General features: G+C 49.2%; 1 protein-coding gene across 1 annotated transcript; it reads right to left on the minus strand.

The window, feature by feature from the left end:
• Nucleotides 1-302: 302 nt before the first annotated feature.
• Nucleotides 303-18,826, minus strand: LOC146177636 (uncharacterized). The gene is made up of 2 exons (XM_084581604.1): nt 17,738-18,826; nt 303-389 (listed from the first exon to the last, which is right to left on the minus strand). Exons 1-2 carry the CDS (start codon nt 18,824-18,826, stop codon nt 303-305), a joined length of 1,176 nt encoding a protein of 391 aa, XP_084437730.1.
• Nucleotides 18,827-19,258: the final 432 nt, after the last annotated feature.

Below are 19,258 nucleotides of genomic sequence, written 5' to 3' on the forward strand. Positions count from 1 at the left end.
AAGAGGCTTCGCCATCAGCAGATATCAACGTCTTTATTACGCAGCGCCCTTCGCCCCGAGCCATCAAGTTAGGGGCCAATTTGGGCGCTATACTATAACTCTATCATCTTGTTGCGGTGCCCTAACTTCGTTGCCCTATTGAGACAACGAAAGCCCTTACGGCGACGAAATCGGGTGTGTTCCGGCCAGATGTGCTCGTCATGACTCATGAGACTTGGTAACGCCGAGCACCGGGAGGCATGTCTGAAGTCACACCTGCACATGTGAGGAGCCATGAGCCCTGTCCGGAGTTGGAAGTATATTCAGATATTCCAGCGTTCGTGGATGGTCTGCTCCTTCTCCGGCGGGACGTGCAGGATCCACCATCGGTGCTGGCATCTGTGATGTTGCTGCACGGAAAAGAAGGTGGGTTGCTCAGCCAGCTTGACAAGTTCACAATCTGCCGGTGTGTTCTCTATCACAACGAAATATCTGTTGTGACAGAGACGTGTATAAATATTTCGTCTCACTTTCCAACGTCAAACAATGCGCCGCTTCCCTGCAACGATACTGATATTCATGTTCTTCGTTACGAGTATTTACAAGCTGGTTATAAGCATGTTCTCCCTTTGTTTTTTTTTATGTGTACAATTTAACTTTTGTTTGCTATCTTACCTTGCCATATAACATTCAAAATTTTTATTCCTACCTTTTTGTGCATTCTCAGTACATTTATTTTAATGTTTTTTTTTAATTTTCATTTCTGATTTTTTGTTTAATTTTCCTCTGCTTACTTTACGATTGTAATACCTTACACGTTACGTTACATCTTACACTTTTGTTTTCTTTTTCATTTTTAATTTTGAAGTTTGTTTGTCTCGTTTTAATTAGTGTGTACTTTATTTTTGTTACAGTATTTCTAATTTTAATTAAATTATCACATTTTTATCACATTTATCTACCTCATGTCATATCAACTCTCATATCACCAACAATCGCTATTCCTTACTGACGATCTGATCTGATTTTGTCTGATTACCGTTAATGTTGGCATGATGGAGCTCCACAAGCCTTCGTTGAGATCATACTTGTGCACTTCGTCAGTCATGAGGTCGGTCCGAAGCGGGATGCAGACTCTGCAATACCAGCATTCGTGGATGGTCTGCTCTTCCCAATGTAGAATGGGCAGTAACCGCCATAGCTGCTGTGATCTGCGATGTTTCTGCGCAAAGAAAGTACGTGGGTCAGACAGCGCACTATATGCTCGCTGTACCTTGTAAATTGCCCCCCAAACGTTTGCACTAATGCAATTCATGTGGTCGAAACCTATAAGCGTGGTGACGTTTGAAGCGAAACCTTAACCATGCATTACAAAGCTAATGTCCCCGTGCGCGGCACATGCCGCTACTGACAGTAGCCTGCGTCATAACCATGGCAACCAGGGGCCGTATTCGAGTTAGTGTCGCTATCGAAAGTGTCGCTATCTCGCTGATCTCCAGTCATTAAAGGGACACTAAAGAGGGAAAGGAAATGGGTTTGCATCGATAGAATGCCAGTTCCTGATTACAAAAAGACCACTCTTACTGAAAACAGGGCTGTTATAAGGTAGTAAAGAAGAATAACAGAAATACAGGTATCGCCACCACAGCCAAACGGCCGAGGCTCGCAACTACAAATCACGTGACGCGCTAGGGATCCCGGAGGCTGACAAATGCGAATTACGTTGTATGTTTGAATGCGGTAGTACATTTTTTCTCAAACATGATAACACGCTTTTATCAGACGCAAACGATGGCGAAAAGACAACGTAAACGTTGCAAGGCAAATACAAAAATACACTTGGAGGCGCCACAGGCGCCCACTTCAGTTTTGGTTATGTTTCGGCTCAGGCATTTCGTGCGCACTCGGATAGTTTGTTTGAACCTGCAGCGCCTGAATTACGAGCTTGGAGCAGCAGATGCGCCTTGATGGTTCCCATTTGAGCATTCGGAGGCACGAGCGAGCGAAATCCGCTACTGCCGACACGCTTCTTCGTTCACACTTCTGCGCCAACATATCGCCGCCGTTGCCGCTTCGACTGCGACCTGACCGCTTGACTGCAGCTACGTACGCCACGAAAAGCATACATATGCTAAGTACCGAAGGAAAAACGCATTATCATTCAATTGTTCACTAAATCATGGCATATCTGACCAACATATACTGCGTCAACAAGACCTTCTTCGTGCTATTTGCAGGCGTCGTAAACAAAAGGGGCATACTTGCCGCTCATACCAAGGAGAGCGTCAATATATTGCGCTCGTCGCCCGGCGAAAAAAAGGGCCTCGGGTAAAAAGTAAAAACTAAAAATAACGAAGCACCAAAAATACATTACAAAAGGTTAAAAAACAATCGATTTGTAAAAAAAAAAAAAAAAAACCGCCAGAAGCGGTAAGACTCGAACTCGCTACTGCTTGCTCCGTAACGTTCGGCGCTAACCGCTCGGCTACGCCGCGCCACAGGAACTTTGGAAATATTTCTAATTTTTATGTCATGGCCCCATTTACAATAAAGTGTTTCTGCTGCCGGTCTAAAAATTACAACTTCTTGATCATCGGCGCACGCTGCCTGCTCTCACGTCTTGCAACTAATGTTCTGGATGCCTATGCGCACTATATTGTGCACTGGATCCATTTTAACATGTGGAATTTCACAGCGCTGGCAAAGGTAGTGGCGCCGGCACTCCGGGCATCTTCTGCTACCGTGGACGTAATTTTCGCTGAACACGGAGCTGCAGCACAAACCTTGAAGGAAAAAAGTGCGACGAAGCTTCAAAACTGACAAGCGCAGCAGCGAGGACACTATTTTTCTGGTAACTAAATCTTATTTGTATGTAAACATGTCAGGAAGCGTTGCGATGACCGAGGGCTCGGTTTGTTTGTACACAGTGCAAGAAGGAGCGCAAAAGCTTGAGAAACATGTAAAGTATGCATTACAAGCGCTCTGTTTTTTTTTTCTTCTTTTATGGGCCCATCGCTCGGTAAATTACTCTCTTCATCGTTTTATTTATTTCGGCTGAGGCGGTCTTTGCGAGTACGCTGTTGCCAAGTTGGCCCTTGAGGGATGCGACGCCGCGGGCCGCGCCGGCTCGCTAGCTATCACGGAGTCTCCGCTTACGTCATAGTGTGCGTCACTCAACTCCAACTACGTAACTAGAATAGCAGCTTGGAATAGCAACTACGTAGTTGGAGGCCACAGTTTGAATTCGACCGGCGGGAACAGGAAAAAACCTCAACTTCTTATCGCAATATATCAGCAATTATTCGATTTTTTGCTGCCGTATATGCGGCGACAGTGTCACCAAATGTCACCAATGGTATTTGCATACCATCTTTGGCTGTCTTTAGTGTCCCTTTAAACTCTTGAAAACGCCGAAACCGGAAGTGGTGGCAATCAAGCAGACATCCGGTTCCGGTGTTTCCACCAAAAGGATGACACGATGTCAGGGAGAGAGGGGCGCTTGCGATAACGACGCAAACTCGGAATATGGCACCAGCTGCACCTCTGCGCTCGCTACAAAGAGGAGGAGGAGGGTAGCGGTGCCCCATCAGATGCAGGCGCTTGCGCGGACAGTAAGAGAAGGGCAGTTTTCGCAATGCGCATGCGCGTGCTGCGGCGGAGGGCTGACTGGACGGAGCACGAAAGCGTCTGCCGGCATCGAGTATGTGCAAGGCATGATTGGATTCTGCCTACTTTTGATGCGTTATAATTAACGCTGGTAGTGCTTGATGCAACGATCGGTCCCCCCCAGCCAAAGCTCCCTTATAAATCAATTTACAATTCACAGATATAGGAAAACGTAAACTAGGCATGATTAGGTGTAGGTGTTTATCATTCCGTGCTGTCTACCCAACTGTATGAGGCGCTTTAATTTCCCCAAAACTGTAACTTATTAGTAAAAAAAAAGCAATTTTACGAGGCGGTGTCAAGGGGTTATCACATCAACGCTCGCCGCTTTCACTCTTTCACAAGGTTGAAGCCGGGCTTAAACTTTACCGATGTTTTTTCTACGCCAAATTGTGCTATGATACTAAATTGCATGTTATGAGTAACGACGCTGATGTCACTCACGTTCGTTCTAAATATACTCTGCAAAACCATAAAAGATTTTGCAGAGGAGCGTCTTTTTTTCCGATAGCGGTATGCCAGAATGTGATAGATGTGGGCTGCAATTACACAAGAAAAGTAAATTCGAAACAATCTGAAAACTACTCAGGCGAAGCGAAATCATTATATCGCTTTACTTTGCTTTCGTTAGACTTAGGCTCGGACATAGGCGGTCACCCTTTTGAAGTAATGGATGCTGGGGTTGAGGACAACGTCAACTAAAGGGAAAAGTGATGCTGTAGCTACCGCCAAAATCAAGGATGAAGTGGTGATATACCTTAACGGCGCCATGAATAGGCTATATAGCTACACGGTGACCTCTGTCTTACTGAAGGTCAAGTGGATGCCGGGTTGACCTTGGCGGATACATTGCGCAGTGAAGGTTGCGCTTCAAAATAGGAGACTTGCTTTAGCGTCGGTTTGGTTTGATTTCATTAGTAAGGTTTAACGCCCTAAAGCGACTCAGGCATGAGAGACGCCGTATTGGAAAACTGGAATTTTAGACCAAGTGGGGTTCTTTAACGTGCATTGAGTTTCAGCAGCACATGGATTCCACTCCGTTTCGCTTCCATCGAAACAGAGCTTATGACGGTTGTGATCGAACTCGGATACTCCGGCAGAGTAGTCGGACATCTAATCACTGCGCCACCGCTGCGAGGTACTCGTACAGGCAGATGCTATTCAGCCAGGACATTTGAATCTGGACAGGCAGATGTGCTGAGTTATTGGCGTTATTCATCTACAAAATACACAAAATTTATTTGTAGGTGACAAAGATTTATATAAATCAAAATGAGAAAAGTAAGCTATATATATCACCAATTCCGCAGCCTGCTCTCGTGGTCATAGGATATAACAATGCAGGGACGGAGATAACGCCACCCGAGCAGAGAGCGATGCGTTCTGACATGACCCTCCGCGTTTGTAATTATCGCCTACTCTCAAATATGTTTGTCTTCTACACTAGATGCTTGCATTTTTTTGTCCCTTCGTATCCATCATCAAATTGCGTATACAGGACGCGGTAATGTGCACTTAATTGATGCTGTGTGACAAACATGTCCGCCAGGCGCGAGATGCGAAACGCAGCGACGCAATTCTGCAGCCTTTCCAGCATTTTTTAATTCAATCCTCGAATACATATACGAAAACAGTTTTCTATATACGTATATCAAAACAATGGCACTGTAAATAAGCCTAACATACCTGCTAAGTGAGCGTTCAAATCATGCGTTGCGCACTGCGTTCAAGTTTTGTTTCTGGAATAAACGCTACTTTTGTCACCCTCGAACAACATAGGCCTTCGAATCGTACAGAGCTGCTAACTAAATGCTCTTCTATACCCTCAGGCAACAATTCACGCTTTAAAAGCACGCAATTAATGCTCCAAATGTAGCACGAGCTATCACACATTGTAGCTGGAAGCTATACACACAGACCAGACGACCAAAAAAAAAATCCTGTAATGGTTGTCCGTAGGTCAGACTTACATCCACATCAGGCAAGCTAGAGTCGCTGTTCTCATTGCTCCCCATTTGCCTGTCGTGTGCCTCTGCCAGGGAAGGACGGCACAGGACCACTAACGTGATGACGCTTCTCTCGTATATGACTGCGGCCTTTTCACAGCTCCACAAATCCAGACCGCTGTGTAAGAGATGAAGGCAGAGTGGCCAGTGTGGAGGCTGTCAGCAAGAATGATGGGATAGAAGAACGACGTCACGATCGACGGTGAGGGTATGGCCCCATGTGGGCGACAGCTACGACAGCGGTAGATGGCGAAAATGGTACGTAGCACGTGATCACTGTGACGTAATTATACTCGGGGACAACGTTCTGGGGCAATGTGGTGGAAGCTACGGAGCCGAAACGCACCAGCTCGCTCCGCACGAGGATATAGTGCGTCTAGACATTTCGCAGGTGATGCTCTAGAATGTTATACTATTACTGAACTATTAACCTTATTATTGTAACAGGCTTATACTAAAGTACTAGCCAGTACAGCAGTAGTTTAATACGCAGCGTTTATGTCGATGGCTGCGCTCGCAAGCGGAAGCAGTGTATACGCGGGGACGGGTGGGATCAACACCTTTTCGACATTTACAAGGCCTGCTCACGTCCTCCTCTCCTCAAAGTCTACGTCACGCTAGTTGTCCTTTTCTGCCAACATCTTTGGCGTTTTACACCATCGCTCCTGTCGCGTGGCGTTCCTTGGCGTGCGTTCGTGTGGGATTGCAGATGGCCAGAACGCTAGACAAAATGAGACTTCTGGTTGGTCGCTTCGATTTTGGTGGCTGGTGATGTCACTTCTCTGTCGACAAACCAGGCGCGCCGCTCGCCCGGTTGGTTGTACAACTTTCAATTCCATCGGAAACGGGGAGTCGTGCGCCCGCGGATTAGAGGCTGGCAGGTAGCCCTTGGCTTGTTGCGGCCTCTTCCGCCAGATGGACGGTGCGGTGCTGGATCGCAGGGTCCGCGCTTCGCAGCAGGGTATCCCAGGCTTCTCGACTTGTAATATTTTGCCCTATCCCTGGAGATTGTGGGCACTCCCAAATTATGTGCTCGAGGGTCCCTCTCGCCCCACAGTGTTTGCAGAGATCATTGTCCCTAAAGTCTGGTAGCGCGTGAAACGCCCAGACCGGGTTCATGAACGTATTAGTTTGTAGCCGCCTCCACGCGACAGCTTCTCTATTATTAAGTCTAACATCTGGCGGGGGTACCAGTCTACGTCCCAATTTATAATGGTCGATGATTTCCCCGTAATTTTGCAGACGCTCGTCGTATGCCCAGTGTTCGGGGGGCTCGACGACTACCCGGAAGTAGAGAGCTCGGGCTAGCTCGTGAGCCGCCTCGTTACCAGGGATGGCAGCGTGAGCGGGTGTCCAAATCAACTGAATTTTCCTATTTATTGTTCTTTGGGTGAGGATTTTGGCCGCCTCCGGCGATATCCTCCCCTTCCCAAAATTTTGAATGGCAGTTTTGCTGTCGCTAATTATGTACTTGGCTTCTGTTCCTACGCAAGCTAGCGCTATCGCAACTTCCTCCGCAGTCTCTATGTTGCGGCCTCTGATGGCTGCCGCGGATACCGGTGCCCCTCGGCCATCGACTACCGAAGCTACCGCCGCACCTGTTCTGCCACTTGCCGCATCAACATAGACTACTTCCTTTGTTCCCATGTTCTTGAACCGTCGCTCTAGGGCTTCAGCTCGTTTGGCCCTTCTGTCGACATTAAATTCTGGATGCATATTCCTAGGGAAGGGGGGGGGGGGGGACTACCAAGGCATTCCTGATTTCACTATTAATTGTGACTTTTTTTGAACTCCCCTGTCTGGGTTGAGGACTACTTTTGCAAGGATTACCCTGCCCGTCTCGGTCGTGCTTAGTCTCTCTAATTGGGAGACTCGCACTGCCTCCGCCAATTCTGCCCACGTGTTATGCACCTCGAGTTCGAGCAGTCGTTCGCTCGAGGTACCCATGGGCAGTCCTAGCGCCTTCTTAACGCAGCTTCGAATCAGGCAGTCTAACTTCTCTTTTTCGCCGGCCTTGATGTCTAGGTAGGGCGTGGCGTAACTGATCTGCTTATTACGTATGCCTGGATTAGTTTTAGTAAATTTCTCTCCTTGAGGCCTCTTCCTTTAGTGGCGATCCTCCTCAAGAGCCCGAAGGTTTGCATCGCGTAACTTTCTAATTTTTTCAGGACCTCTCCGTTGTGACCGTGGGATTGAATGACCAACCCCAAAATCCTGATCTGATCTACTTTTGGCACCGGTTTTCCCTCCACCTGAATATGAAACTCCCCGCTATTCTTGCAGCGGAGGTACTTCGGGTTATAAACGAACAACTCATATTTATGCGGGGAGCACGAAAGTCCCCTTTTAGCCGCGTAATCGACAATGATGTCGGTCGCTGCTTGCAGACGTTCCTCCGTACTCGCATCGCTCCCATGGTTAATCCAGAGGTTAATATCGTCCGCATACATGCTAAAATTTAGCCCCTTGATTTGGTTAAGTTTAACCGGGAGGCCTCTCATTGCCACGTTGAATAGAAAAGGCGATAGCACTGAGCCCTGCGGTGTGCCTTTGCTTCCTAACTCTATCGTAGGAGATTCTAAATTTTGAAATATCATGCAGGCTTTTCTGCCCGATAAGAAGTCTTTTATGTAGTTGTACGTTCTCTCCCCTACTCCGAGCACTTCGAGCCCTTCGAGAATAGCCTCGTGCCTGACATTGTCGAAGGCCTTGGTGAGGTCTAGGCCCAGGATCACTTTGGCGTCTCTCGATCGCGAGTCTATGATATCATGCTTTAGTCGGAGCATTACGTCCTGCGTGCACAAGTGTGGTCGGAAACCGACCATTTCGTGCGGCCACAGGTTGTTTTGCTCCATAAAGCACGTTAATCTTGTCTGTATTACGTGCTCCAGCAACTTCCCTACGCATGAGGTTAGGGAAATCGGTCTCAAATTTTCCAATTGCGGGGGTTTTCCCGGTTTGGGTATTAGTATTATGTTTGCTGTTTTCCACTGATCTGGCAACTGGCTCGTTTCCCAAACTTTTCCAATGAATTCCGTTAGCAGACTAATAGAGTCATCGTCTAGATTCCTGAGCATTTTATTGGTGATCCCATCGGGGCCCGGGGCTGATTTAGTTTTTAGTCTTACAATTTCCGCCCTTACCTCTGCCTCCGTGATGGGGGCGTCAAGCGCCTCATTGGGTGTGCCACCGTAGCTCGGGGGTGGGGAACGCTGGTTGTCTGCAACATACGTTTTTACTAACGTATTCATAAACGCCGCATCGTCTCCTTCAAAGGCGAGCCTGACTTTTGCCAATCTTATTCCCGATTGAGTTTTTGAATTTGTTTTGTCCAGCAGATGCCGGAGCATGCCCCACGTTTTGGAGAGATTCATGCCTCCCTCCATTTCGTCGCATCTGCTGAGCCAGTTTTGTTCGCACAGTTTGATCGCGTAGCTTTCAATTTCCTTGTTATGCCTCGCGATTCGTCAAGATTCTTGTTCCACTTTTGTTTCTTTAGCCTGCGTTCCATGCTTTGTTTAGCGTCCCACATGTGGAGCAGTCGGCTATCTGCTATACCAGGAGCGTCCTCTCCTACCAGCGTCTTTGTCGCCTCACCAACGTGGCGTTTGAGTGCCTCCGTCCATTCCTCAATGTTCTCAATTCTTTCTAATTGCGCGGTTGCCTTGATTTCACTAAATTGATCCCAATCTGTAACGGCCGGTTGGCACGCCCTGTGCGTCTTGACGCCCTCTTTGAGGACCGAAACGTCACTGCCAAAATTTTGCTCAGAATTTTGCCAGTCTAAGCCCTGTAAGTTTTTTGAAAATGTCAGGTCTGGGGATGTGTCCGCGCATACGGTGTTACCCGTCCTCGTTGGATGATCGGGATCCGTATGGAGGGTGAGACCTAGCTCGTGCGTGTCCTCCCATAGCTGCCTACCTTTGGTGTCCTGTAAAGCATAGCCCCATTCTTGATGTCTGGCGTTAAAGTCACCAACGATCAGCAAAGGATTATTCCCGGCCGCCTTGATGGCTTTGCGCATAAGGGCCCTAAATCTAATTTTCTTTTGCTTGGGTGAGCTATAAATGTTAAGAAGGAATAGACTGAGACCCTTCTTTCGTCCCGTTAATATCTCGAGGAATACGTTCTCGATATCTCTCGAATTCAAATCGTGTTCTATCACCGCTACATTGCGCTTGACAAAGGTCGCCACCGTCGATTTCACGCCTCTATCGCTGTTGAACACCTGGTATCCCTTAGTTTGGCTCCCTTCCCTGTTTCCTGAAGGGCGATTGCGAGGGGGGTCTCAGTTATGAGTGGAAGGTATTGCTGCAGTAGCGCTCTCTTGCGCTGGAAGCCGCGACAGTTCCACTGCCAAATTTGGTTTTCATTTACGCGCCTGGCTATTTTGCAGCTGGGTTAGCGTTTGCTCGACATTCTGCTGCCACGTGTTGACGGCTACGAGTTCAGTTCGAACTCTTTGCACTTCCCCTGCAAGTGCCTGTACCTGGCTCTGAATTTGGTTCATGAATTGGGTCATTTGACTCATGAATGAATTCAATTTTTCGTCAAGCCTATTTTCGAGTGCTTGGAACGGGTCGGTTTCATTAATTTTGCGCTTCACCGGGGGCGGGCGAGACGCCTCAGTCGTCATTTGCTCATCCCCTTTCGCCGGTGGCGCCGCTCGTGGCGGGGCGACTGGCTGAGCAGGTGGCAGCTGCTTCGCGGGAGTGGGAGGCCCCTGCTTTTCCGCATGCTGTTTCGAATTTTGATTTTGCGTTAGCTTTTTAATCACCCCCTTAGGCTCCTCAATTTCTTTTTTAAGAATTTCGACTTCCTCGCCTTTCTTATCTTTCCTAGGTTTAGCCTGGGAGGCCCCGCTGTTGAAGCTTACATTTTTCTGGTCTCCGCTGGCGTTCCGCTTGGTCCATGGGTTGGCCGCGTCCCTCGAACTCGACCGTCTCCTGGACCCAGACCTGGAGCGTCCCATGGACCGAGAACTGGAACGCCCTCGCTGCTGCGGTGGCGTCTCGTTGGCAGTAGATTCCAACCTTGTGAAGGAGTCTTCTCTAACGCGGAAGTCTTCTCCTTCTTGCTTGTCTTTCGGTCGCCCTCTGTTGTCGTCGTGCGCTGGCTTATCCTTGACTTTTCGCTCCCATTGCTGCTTCTTCACCTCGTACGGAGTCCTGAATATTTCCTTACATTTTCGGTCACCAAGCAGGTGGCCCTTGCCGCATAGCTGACATTTTGCCTCGCACTGGTGACCTTGCGGTGGCCTCTCCATTCCGCAGCTTCTGCACTTGAGGTTGCTCGGGTCCGGACAGACGTCCTCCCTGTGACCGAGTCTTCCGCAGCCATTGCATACCTCATATTTTTTTGCGGTAAAGTTGACACCGCTGCGCCATCGGAGTCAGGCGAACCCATCGTGGTACTTCTCTCTCTTCAAAGAGAATTAGTACAGTTCTGGAATTTTTGCCGAGTCTCCGCACACCCAAAACTGGCGGGTTGCCGTGGATTCTCAGCCTCTCCATGATGATCTCGTAGGTATAAGTAAGTGGCACGTCATGTACCACGCCCTTGCCGCAATCTTCCGGCGTCGCCACGTAGGCAGTCAATTCGATCTTCTCCCCCTCGAACACGAGGTGGGTTAGGCTCGCGTAGCGTCTCTTCCTTTCGGCGCTTGTAGTTGCCACGAGGATCGAGTGCTGCTTAATATTCGTCGAGATGACGTCCTCCCCGGCCTCGCCTGGGTGGATACCAGCTGCCACGATTATTGCGTCAGCCAAGATTGCGTTGCCAAACTTGAGCAGACGCACGAGGCCGCCACGTGGCCTCAAAATGATTTTCTTGGCGCCATCGGGTAGGCGAGCATGCTGCTTTTCCACCGCTTTCGCAGCCATTTTTCTTCCAGCATGCTTCTCAGCAGCTCGCTGCTTCTCAACTTGTTGCATGGTCGTCTTCTCGAGCGGCACATATTTCTTCTTCTTGGTGGTATACCATTGGCGAGGCACTTGAAATTCCTCCGGATCTACCGGCGTTCCTTCGACAATTTCCATTTTTTAAGCTTTAGTCAGCTTCACGAGGCTAGGGGTGAGTCCCCGACGGGACCGCCGCGATCCCAGGGCGCCGCGAGACGCTAGGCCACGTTAGGCCTAGCTTCAGCACGTAGTCCACCGAACAAAGTCCGAAAAAATGGGAAACAAAGTCCCACCTCGGAAAAACTGGTATTCCCGTGGTGCTCTTGATGCGTTCCGTTGATTCGACACAAAATTCAAAAACGCCGAGCCGATGAATTGCCCAAAATAACCGAAATTTGCGGAGCCCATGAAAGGCACGTCCGCTCGATTCAGAGGATCGGGCGTCTCTCCCCGCTCGCCCGGATAGCTTTGTTCGACGACAGTATGAGCCAATAAAGGCTTTCTCCGAACGTTCCTGGAAACAGGTTCGAGCGAAAATGTTTGAGCAACTGAATATCTGCTTTTTAGTCGTGCTTTTTAGTCTTGATTAGGATTGGTGCTTCACAGCTCCGCGTTGACGTTATTTTTGGGTTGCTTTCCCACACTCAAGTGTGCTTTCAATCGTGTGCAGGTATTTTTGCATGTATCAGTACGTGCAAAATATTGAAGTGTGACCAGCATCATCGGTGCTTGAAACGAGGATATGGCGTTGCGCAAAAGACTACATTTGACGTGGCGTAACATGGGGTGGTGTTGGGTTCCTGTGTGTCGCGGGAACTATAACACGTCCCAAGGTGCGCGTTCTCGCGTTTCCAAAGGATGCCAGCAGGAATGAAGCGTAGTCCTCGAGTTTGTGTGTGCTTCTTATGTTGTGTGTTGTTACCTGCTCCGCTGCCTTCTTCCAAGAAATGAATCGTGGATTAGAGTCATCCCGCGGAAGTATTTCACACCCAGCGTGCATTGAATGGTGAAAAACTGAAGTTTGTGCCGTACTCCCCATTTCCCACATGCTTAACCAGAATGTCTTGCAGTGCTTAAATTATGTTTGACGTGAATAGACTGGCAGTCTAAGTGAATTTGACTACGCCAGGGATAATGAACAGAAGTATGCGGTACTGTGCTGGACTGCTTAATAACGCGCAAATTATGTAATAGTGTGTCCATATACCGGCAATAAGTGACTACATATTTTTCATACATTTCGCAAGTTTGTGAACTTCACTTCCAAGAGAAAGACCTAATGAAGAGGCTATCAAACATTGATGCAGCAACAGGAAAGAGTTTGACAGTTGACAGTGGCAGGTTTCATCTGGTGTCCAATGCCGTACCACCGATTTACCCGAACTGCACAGCTTACTTGAACCAGTCCCAGCCCCGGATGTCAATTCCGTTGTCCACCACAGAAGCGGTGGCGGGTGAAACGAGGGCCAACAAGATACAAATCTGATGGCAGGCTAGCCCCGTATAGGCATTTCATTTCTGCGAGATGCCGCCTTGGAAACCTGTAAAAATGGTGACACACCAGAAACTCTAGTGCGGTATGTAGTGCGTGCCGCAACAAACGTTACTTTGAACAACTTTTGTAAAATGAGAAACGATCATATTCAAAGTGCAGCGCAAAAAAACCCTTCCTTCCTGTCAATAAAACTTCCTGTCAATAAACCAACCCTTCCTGTCAATAAAACTATTTGTATAAAAACATTTGCGACTCTATTTCAGAACGCTGTTTACTAGTCTAAAAGCTACCTTAGACATTGGCGGTGCATGCCTCGGTGGTGCGAAAAAAATAAACTCGAGTGTTAGTCAAGCTCCCTTAATAATTGCCGAACGCAAAAACCTGCAACAAACGTGCAGCGTCCGGGGTGGCGAGGGCAACAAGCGTGACGTCACGGCCTCCGTGGAAGGGCCTTGGTCAAGAGGGTGTTGGTGGGATTTAGTTTGATAAAACTTTATTTCCCACAGTGGGGGTCCTGGAGGACACTCGGCTAGGCGCCAGGTGTAGAGGGCAGCTCCCACGTCGGCACAGAGAGCCCGAAGCTCTCCGCCGCAGCGCGGGCCTCCTGGACAGCCCGAAGCTGATCATGTAGTGAAGCACTTTTTAACACTTTGTCCCAATGTTCCTTGTTCTTGGCGTAGGCGTCGCTCGATGCACAACCACACAGCATATGGCTTAAGTCTACACGGTCCGTCGTAGTCTGGGTCGATGTGCTTCATGCGCCAGGGGTTGGGGTATGAGTTCGTTTGGAGCAAGCGTAACGTGACTGATTGGCTGCGGGTTAATTTCTTATCCGGGAGGGGAAATGCTCATCTGCCTAGATAAAAGTGCTTAGTAAGCTCGTTGTACGTTACTAATTGATCTCTGTACTCGATATGTGGAGTAGCAGGGGAAACCGGAGGGACGCGGTCGATGGGTCCTCGCGCCGCCTCGTGTGCGATCTCATTGAGATTCCGCAGGCCGCCTCCTAAGCTGCCCATGTGTGCCGGGAACCATACGATGGAGTGATCAGTGATGCTACTTCCACCTAAAATCCGTAGCGTCGTCTTGTCTATCCCGCCCTTGGGGAAAGCTCGAGTGGCTGCTCTAGAGTCGCTGTATACAGTTGTGAAGTCCGAGTCTTTTAGAGCTAGTGCTATCGCTTCTTGTTCAGCTACCTCTGGCTTCTTGGTGTAAAGTGTGAGGGAGTTGCGCGTACGCCCGTATCCGTCGACTACTGCTACCGAGTAGGCATGCTTTCCCGGTATGTACGCTGCATCCACGAAAGCTGTCTGGTCGGGAAACTGTGCCGCGTCCGCAGCGAGGGCTTTGGCGCGGGCGAGCCTTCTTCTCCTTGATTGTGGATCGGGTGTACGTTTCTTGGGAAGGGGGACACTTTGATCGCTTCTCGCACGACTTTAGGTAACTGCAGAACGTTGTCCTTTTCTACTATGTTGTTCAGGCCGAGCTTAACGAGAATCTCTCTGCCCGCTTTGGTGCTTGATAGGCGTGCAATCTGTGCCGTGTGCTGTGCCTCGATGATTTCGCCAAGGGTATTGTGCACTCCTAGCTGTAAGAGCAGTTCAGTGGAGGTATTATCGGGGAGCCTCAAAGCTGTCTTGAAAGCTCGGCGTATGTGTACTTCAAGCCTTCTCTGATGTTCCTTTTTCTAGTTGAGCATTGCAGCCACGTATGTGATGTGACAGAGTACAAAAGCATGGACCATTTGAATAGCGTTGTCCTCGCTCAGTCACCTGTGCCTATTCATGATGCGCCGAAACATCGGGATCGCGTTTGCAATCTTGATCGTGATGCTGTCAAGCATCGCCCAGTTGGATCCGTTGCTTTGGATGATTAATCCTAGAATTCGTATTTTATCGACCGTAGGTATGCGATTTCCATCCCTGTCGTGCAACTCTATGCATGGTGTGTGGTGTCGGCGCCAGTCGTTGGACGGGTCCCCTGGTCTTGGGGGTGGTAGATGAGTAGCTCGGATTTTCTAGAAGAGCAGCGAAGTCCCATTGGGGCAAGATGGGCCTCGGTAACCGTGATGGCTTCTTGCATGCGCGCTTCCAATTCCGCATCGCTGCCACCGGTGCTCCAGATGGTAACATCGTCTGCGTATATGGTGTGCTCCACATCAGCAATTTCACCCAATGCGCGAGAAAGCTTTGTCATCGCCAAGTTAAATAAGAATGGTGAAAGTACTGAGCCTTGTGGTGGTCCCTTATCGCCCAGATTAAAGCTCTCCGAGACGTGTTCGCCTATCCGGATAGTGGCCGTTCGATTCTGCAGAAACGCCTTGACGTAGTGGTAGAAGCGTGTTCCGAGATTGTGGTCAGATATGGCTTTGAGAATGGCTTGATGTTGGATTTTGTCAAACGCTTGTTCCACGTCGAGTCCCAGTAGCGCCTTGGTGTCTCGTGTAGGGCGATCCAACAGACTTTTCTTGATGCGTAGCATAGCATCTTGCGTTGAGAGACCTGGCCTGAAGCCAATCATATTGTAAGGGAAGTACTCCTTTTTCTTCTACGTATTCCGATAGTCTATTCAGGATGACGTTTCGGCTAGCTTTCCTAGGCAGGACGTCAGTGAGATCGGCCTTAGGTTGGGTAGGCCCAGCGGCTTGCCCGGTATTGGCATGCTTCCACTCTGCAGGTAGTTGGTAAGTTTTCCAGACTTCATTGATTTGTTGCGTTAGGAACGTGACCGAGTCGTCCTCTAAGTTTCGGAGAGCCCGATTTGTGATACCATCGGGGCCGGCTGCAGAGTTACTGTTGAGTTCGTGAATTGCGAAGCGTACTTCACTTTCTGTGAAGTACGTAACTAGCTCTGAGTTTGGGGTACCGTCATAGCTTTTCCTTTGTAAGGTACTGGGTAGCCCCGATTTAAGCGGTAAGTACCGTTTGGCAAGGTCATCCAGAAGGGCTTCGGCGGTACTGATTTGCTTCTCGCGATGTACTAATTTACTTAGCCTGATCCGTTGCGTAGTTTTGGACTTTGTTCCGTTTTCGTCGAGGAGCTGTTTTATGAGTCCCCACCCACTTCCTCTGCGTATTTGCCCATTGAGGGAGTTACAGACTTCATCCCATTGTTGTCGAGAGAGAACCATGCAGTATTGTTCAATGGTCTTGTTGAGTTCGGCAAGTTTCCTTCGTAGTCTTCTGTTAAGGCGTTGACCCTTCCACCTGGCTAGAATGGAATGTTTGGCTTCGAGAAGATTCGCTAGCCGACTGTCCATCCTCTCTACCTTAACGTCCGTGGTAATTGTCAGTTCCGAGGCTGCGATGTCTACTTTGAGCTGCTCGGTCCAGCTCGTTATCGTGTGCTTTGTGGTTGCTCCTGATGAGTTGGATGGCTGCGCCCGTATTGCACGAAATTTGTCCCAATCGATAAGTTTGTATTCCCTTTGCCTCTTTCCCGGTATCTCTGCATCAATTCGGAGAATATAGTGGTCACTCCCAAGGTCTATTCCTGAGTTGTGCCAGGCACATTTTTCTAGGCCCCGGACAAAAGTAAGGTCCGGTGTGGTGTCTCGACATGTGGAAGTGCCACATCTGGTTGGGGTCTCCGGGTCTGTGATCAGCGTGAAGTCGCGATCGGAGGCTGTCGTGAGAAGACGATTTCCCTTGCTAGAGGGATACGCGTAGCCCCAAGCCTGGTGTGGGGCGTTAAAATCTCCACCTATAATCAGCGGACTGTCTTTGGCGATGTGCGCAATCTTGGCCAGAATGCCTCTAAACCCTTGCCTCGGATCCTTAGGGCTGCTGTACAGATTGGTGAGGAAGATGCTTTGCTTGTTCCCTACGTGGTCGTTCGGTATGATCTCAATCGTGAGGTGTTCTAGATAGCAGGCTGTGTGGCGGATCTCATGCCGAATGTACGGGATCTTCTTTCCAATCAGTAAAGCTACGCCTCTGCCCTGCTCTTTTCTGTGGGCTTCGGCCGTATATCCCGTAATGGCCAGTTCGGTTGTGAGTGTTTCTTGTAGCATGATGACGTGTGGTTTCTCGGTTTCTGATTTGACCATCTGCAGGAGGACCGCCTTTTTTGAGGCGATCCCCCTGCAGTTCCATTGCCAGACGCGGAGACTGCGTGTCTTATTCGGCACTGTCATGTTGGCCGTTGTAACCTCCTTCGCTTGCAGTGAGAACATCGCGAGGTGGGTCTTGCGCACCGATGTGTTGTGAACTCATCCTTGCCATTGCCGGTACTACCGTATTGTTTAGATACATTTCCATTTTCTGTACTCGTGTGCTAAATATGTCAATTTTCTCGTTCATTCGCACCATGCTCTCGTGCATTAGCCTCATATTCTTGCTCATGGCGTCCATAGCGTCCTTCGTGGTTCGCGGTTGCGTTAAAGCGCGCTTCTTAGAAGGCGGGCCCTCTTCGATTTGTTCTTCATGTCTCTTCGTCTCAACGAGTTGGGGAATTTCGACAGCGGTTGATGGCTCAGGTGTGAGCGTTTGTTTACGGCTGTTCGCTTTACCCATTGCAGTTAATTCGAGCGTTAGCTTAGTATAAGCGGCTTTTAGCTCTCTTAGTTCCTGTTCTAACATAGCTATTCGCTCTTTATCAGGATTGCGGGACTCACTTTTCTTTGGAGGCGTGATAGCGTCTCTGACCTTGTCCGCCCACGTGCCTCCGTTGTCTTTTCCACCGAAGCGCACCTTAGAAGTACTTCCGTTTGTCCTCGCATGTGTGCGGCTCTTCGATTGAGAGCGGGAGCGGCTGCTTGTTGGCGTCTTGGACCTAGATCGGCTTCGTGCCGCGTGCTGCTTGTCTTCTTCGACTAGCTGTACTTCCTCTTGTTGCTCCAGTCGCGCTCGTTGTCGTCGTGCGCGTACTACGTATGGAATGAGATAGCGTTTCCTACACACCTTGTCCGCCGTCACGTGCAAGCCCCCGCACAGCTTGCATTTTGGATCGCACACATGGGATGAGGTGGGGTTAGGAAGTCCGCAACCCCTACATTCGGTTGAGTTTGGCTCGGGGCAAACGTCCGCACGATGTCCGAGTTTGCCGCATACGTAGCATATGTCTACTTGTCTGCGATATAAGTAGCAGGGTACCAGTGTGGGTCCATACCTAACGAAGTTTGGGACGCGAAGACCATCGAACACAATGATCACTGATCCTGAGTCCTTGATTCTTTTCGCCGCTAGTGCCAAGGGGTTGCGGTCATTCACAATGTTTCTTTCAATCATCCTGTGATCGTTGGCACTATCGATGTGTCTGATTACCCCTTTGCAGGTGTCGCTTGGGGCAGTTTCGTAAGCGCTGACTGCGTACTCTTTTTCGGCTATTCGGATAGCCCTTATTTGCGCATACTTGTCTGCATTTTCTCGAAAGGGCGTACTCGCCACCATGATGTTCTGCGTAATATTGGGACATATGCCCTCCGTGATCTGCTGTGGATCATGACTAACTGCTGCCATTATGGCTTTGCTCACTAAGGTAGGTCCGATCTTTTGCAAGTTCAAGCCGCCCTTTGGGCGAAGCACTATCTTGATGTTCTCTTGCGGCAGGGGTGGCATGCGTGAGGCTCTTATCACCCGGTTCTTAATGTTAGGAGGCTTGCGAGAAGAGCTCACCTGCCCGTCGCTTGCATGTTGTGCTTGCTGTGAAAGTTGCGCAGTAGGTTGGGCGCGTTCCTTCTTCGTTCTCCGGCTGGTCACCACTTTCCAACCCGTGTCGTCTTCTGTAGTCGACGCTTGTGGTAAATCCTCCGCAGAGCTATCCATTTCATCGGTTGCCATTCTATTCGTGTTGCACCCAGCGCGAAGGGCGGCTGGCGGCTCGCCGAGCTAGCGCGTTTCTGGCTAGCGCTAGCGTCTGGCGTGCACGCCTAGGCTTAGTTCGGCGGCGGCGTTCAGGTGGTAGAAACGTACTTGTAGATTCTTGAAAAATGAAGACCCACCTCAAAATCAGGTATCCACGAATTCCGTGCCACCTCACGAAACTGCTGGTGCAAGAAATTCGGTGAAAATCGACAGAAATCACTGCGGAATCATATGAAGATGACGGAGCCGATTGAATCACGTCCAAACATCTCTGTTCTCTGTGTATAAAGTGTGTTTTGTTTGTTACTTCTTACTCCGACCCGCAGAGTCAGTGAGAGAAATAACTCAAGTTACCGACATTCTAGCTGAAATTAGGAAGAAGAAATGGACATGGGCAGGACATGTAGT

This window comes from Amblyomma maculatum, chromosome 10 (genome assembly GCF_055883805.1).
Source record: "Amblyomma maculatum isolate TAMU_Amacu chromosome 10, ASM5588380v1, whole genome shotgun sequence".
NCBI classification, from domain to species: domain Eukaryota; kingdom Metazoa; phylum Arthropoda; class Arachnida; order Ixodida; family Ixodidae; genus Amblyomma; species Amblyomma maculatum.

Coding starts and splice junctions, on each gene's coding strand:
- LOC146177636 (XM_084581604.1), bottom strand. CDS start 18,826: ATGGCAACCGATGAAATGGATAGCTCTGCGGAGGATTTACCACAAGCG. Junction 390..17,737: donor CAAACGGAAGTACTTCTAAG/GTGCGCTTCGGT, acceptor TTTTCCGTGCAG/CAACATCACAGATGCCAGCA.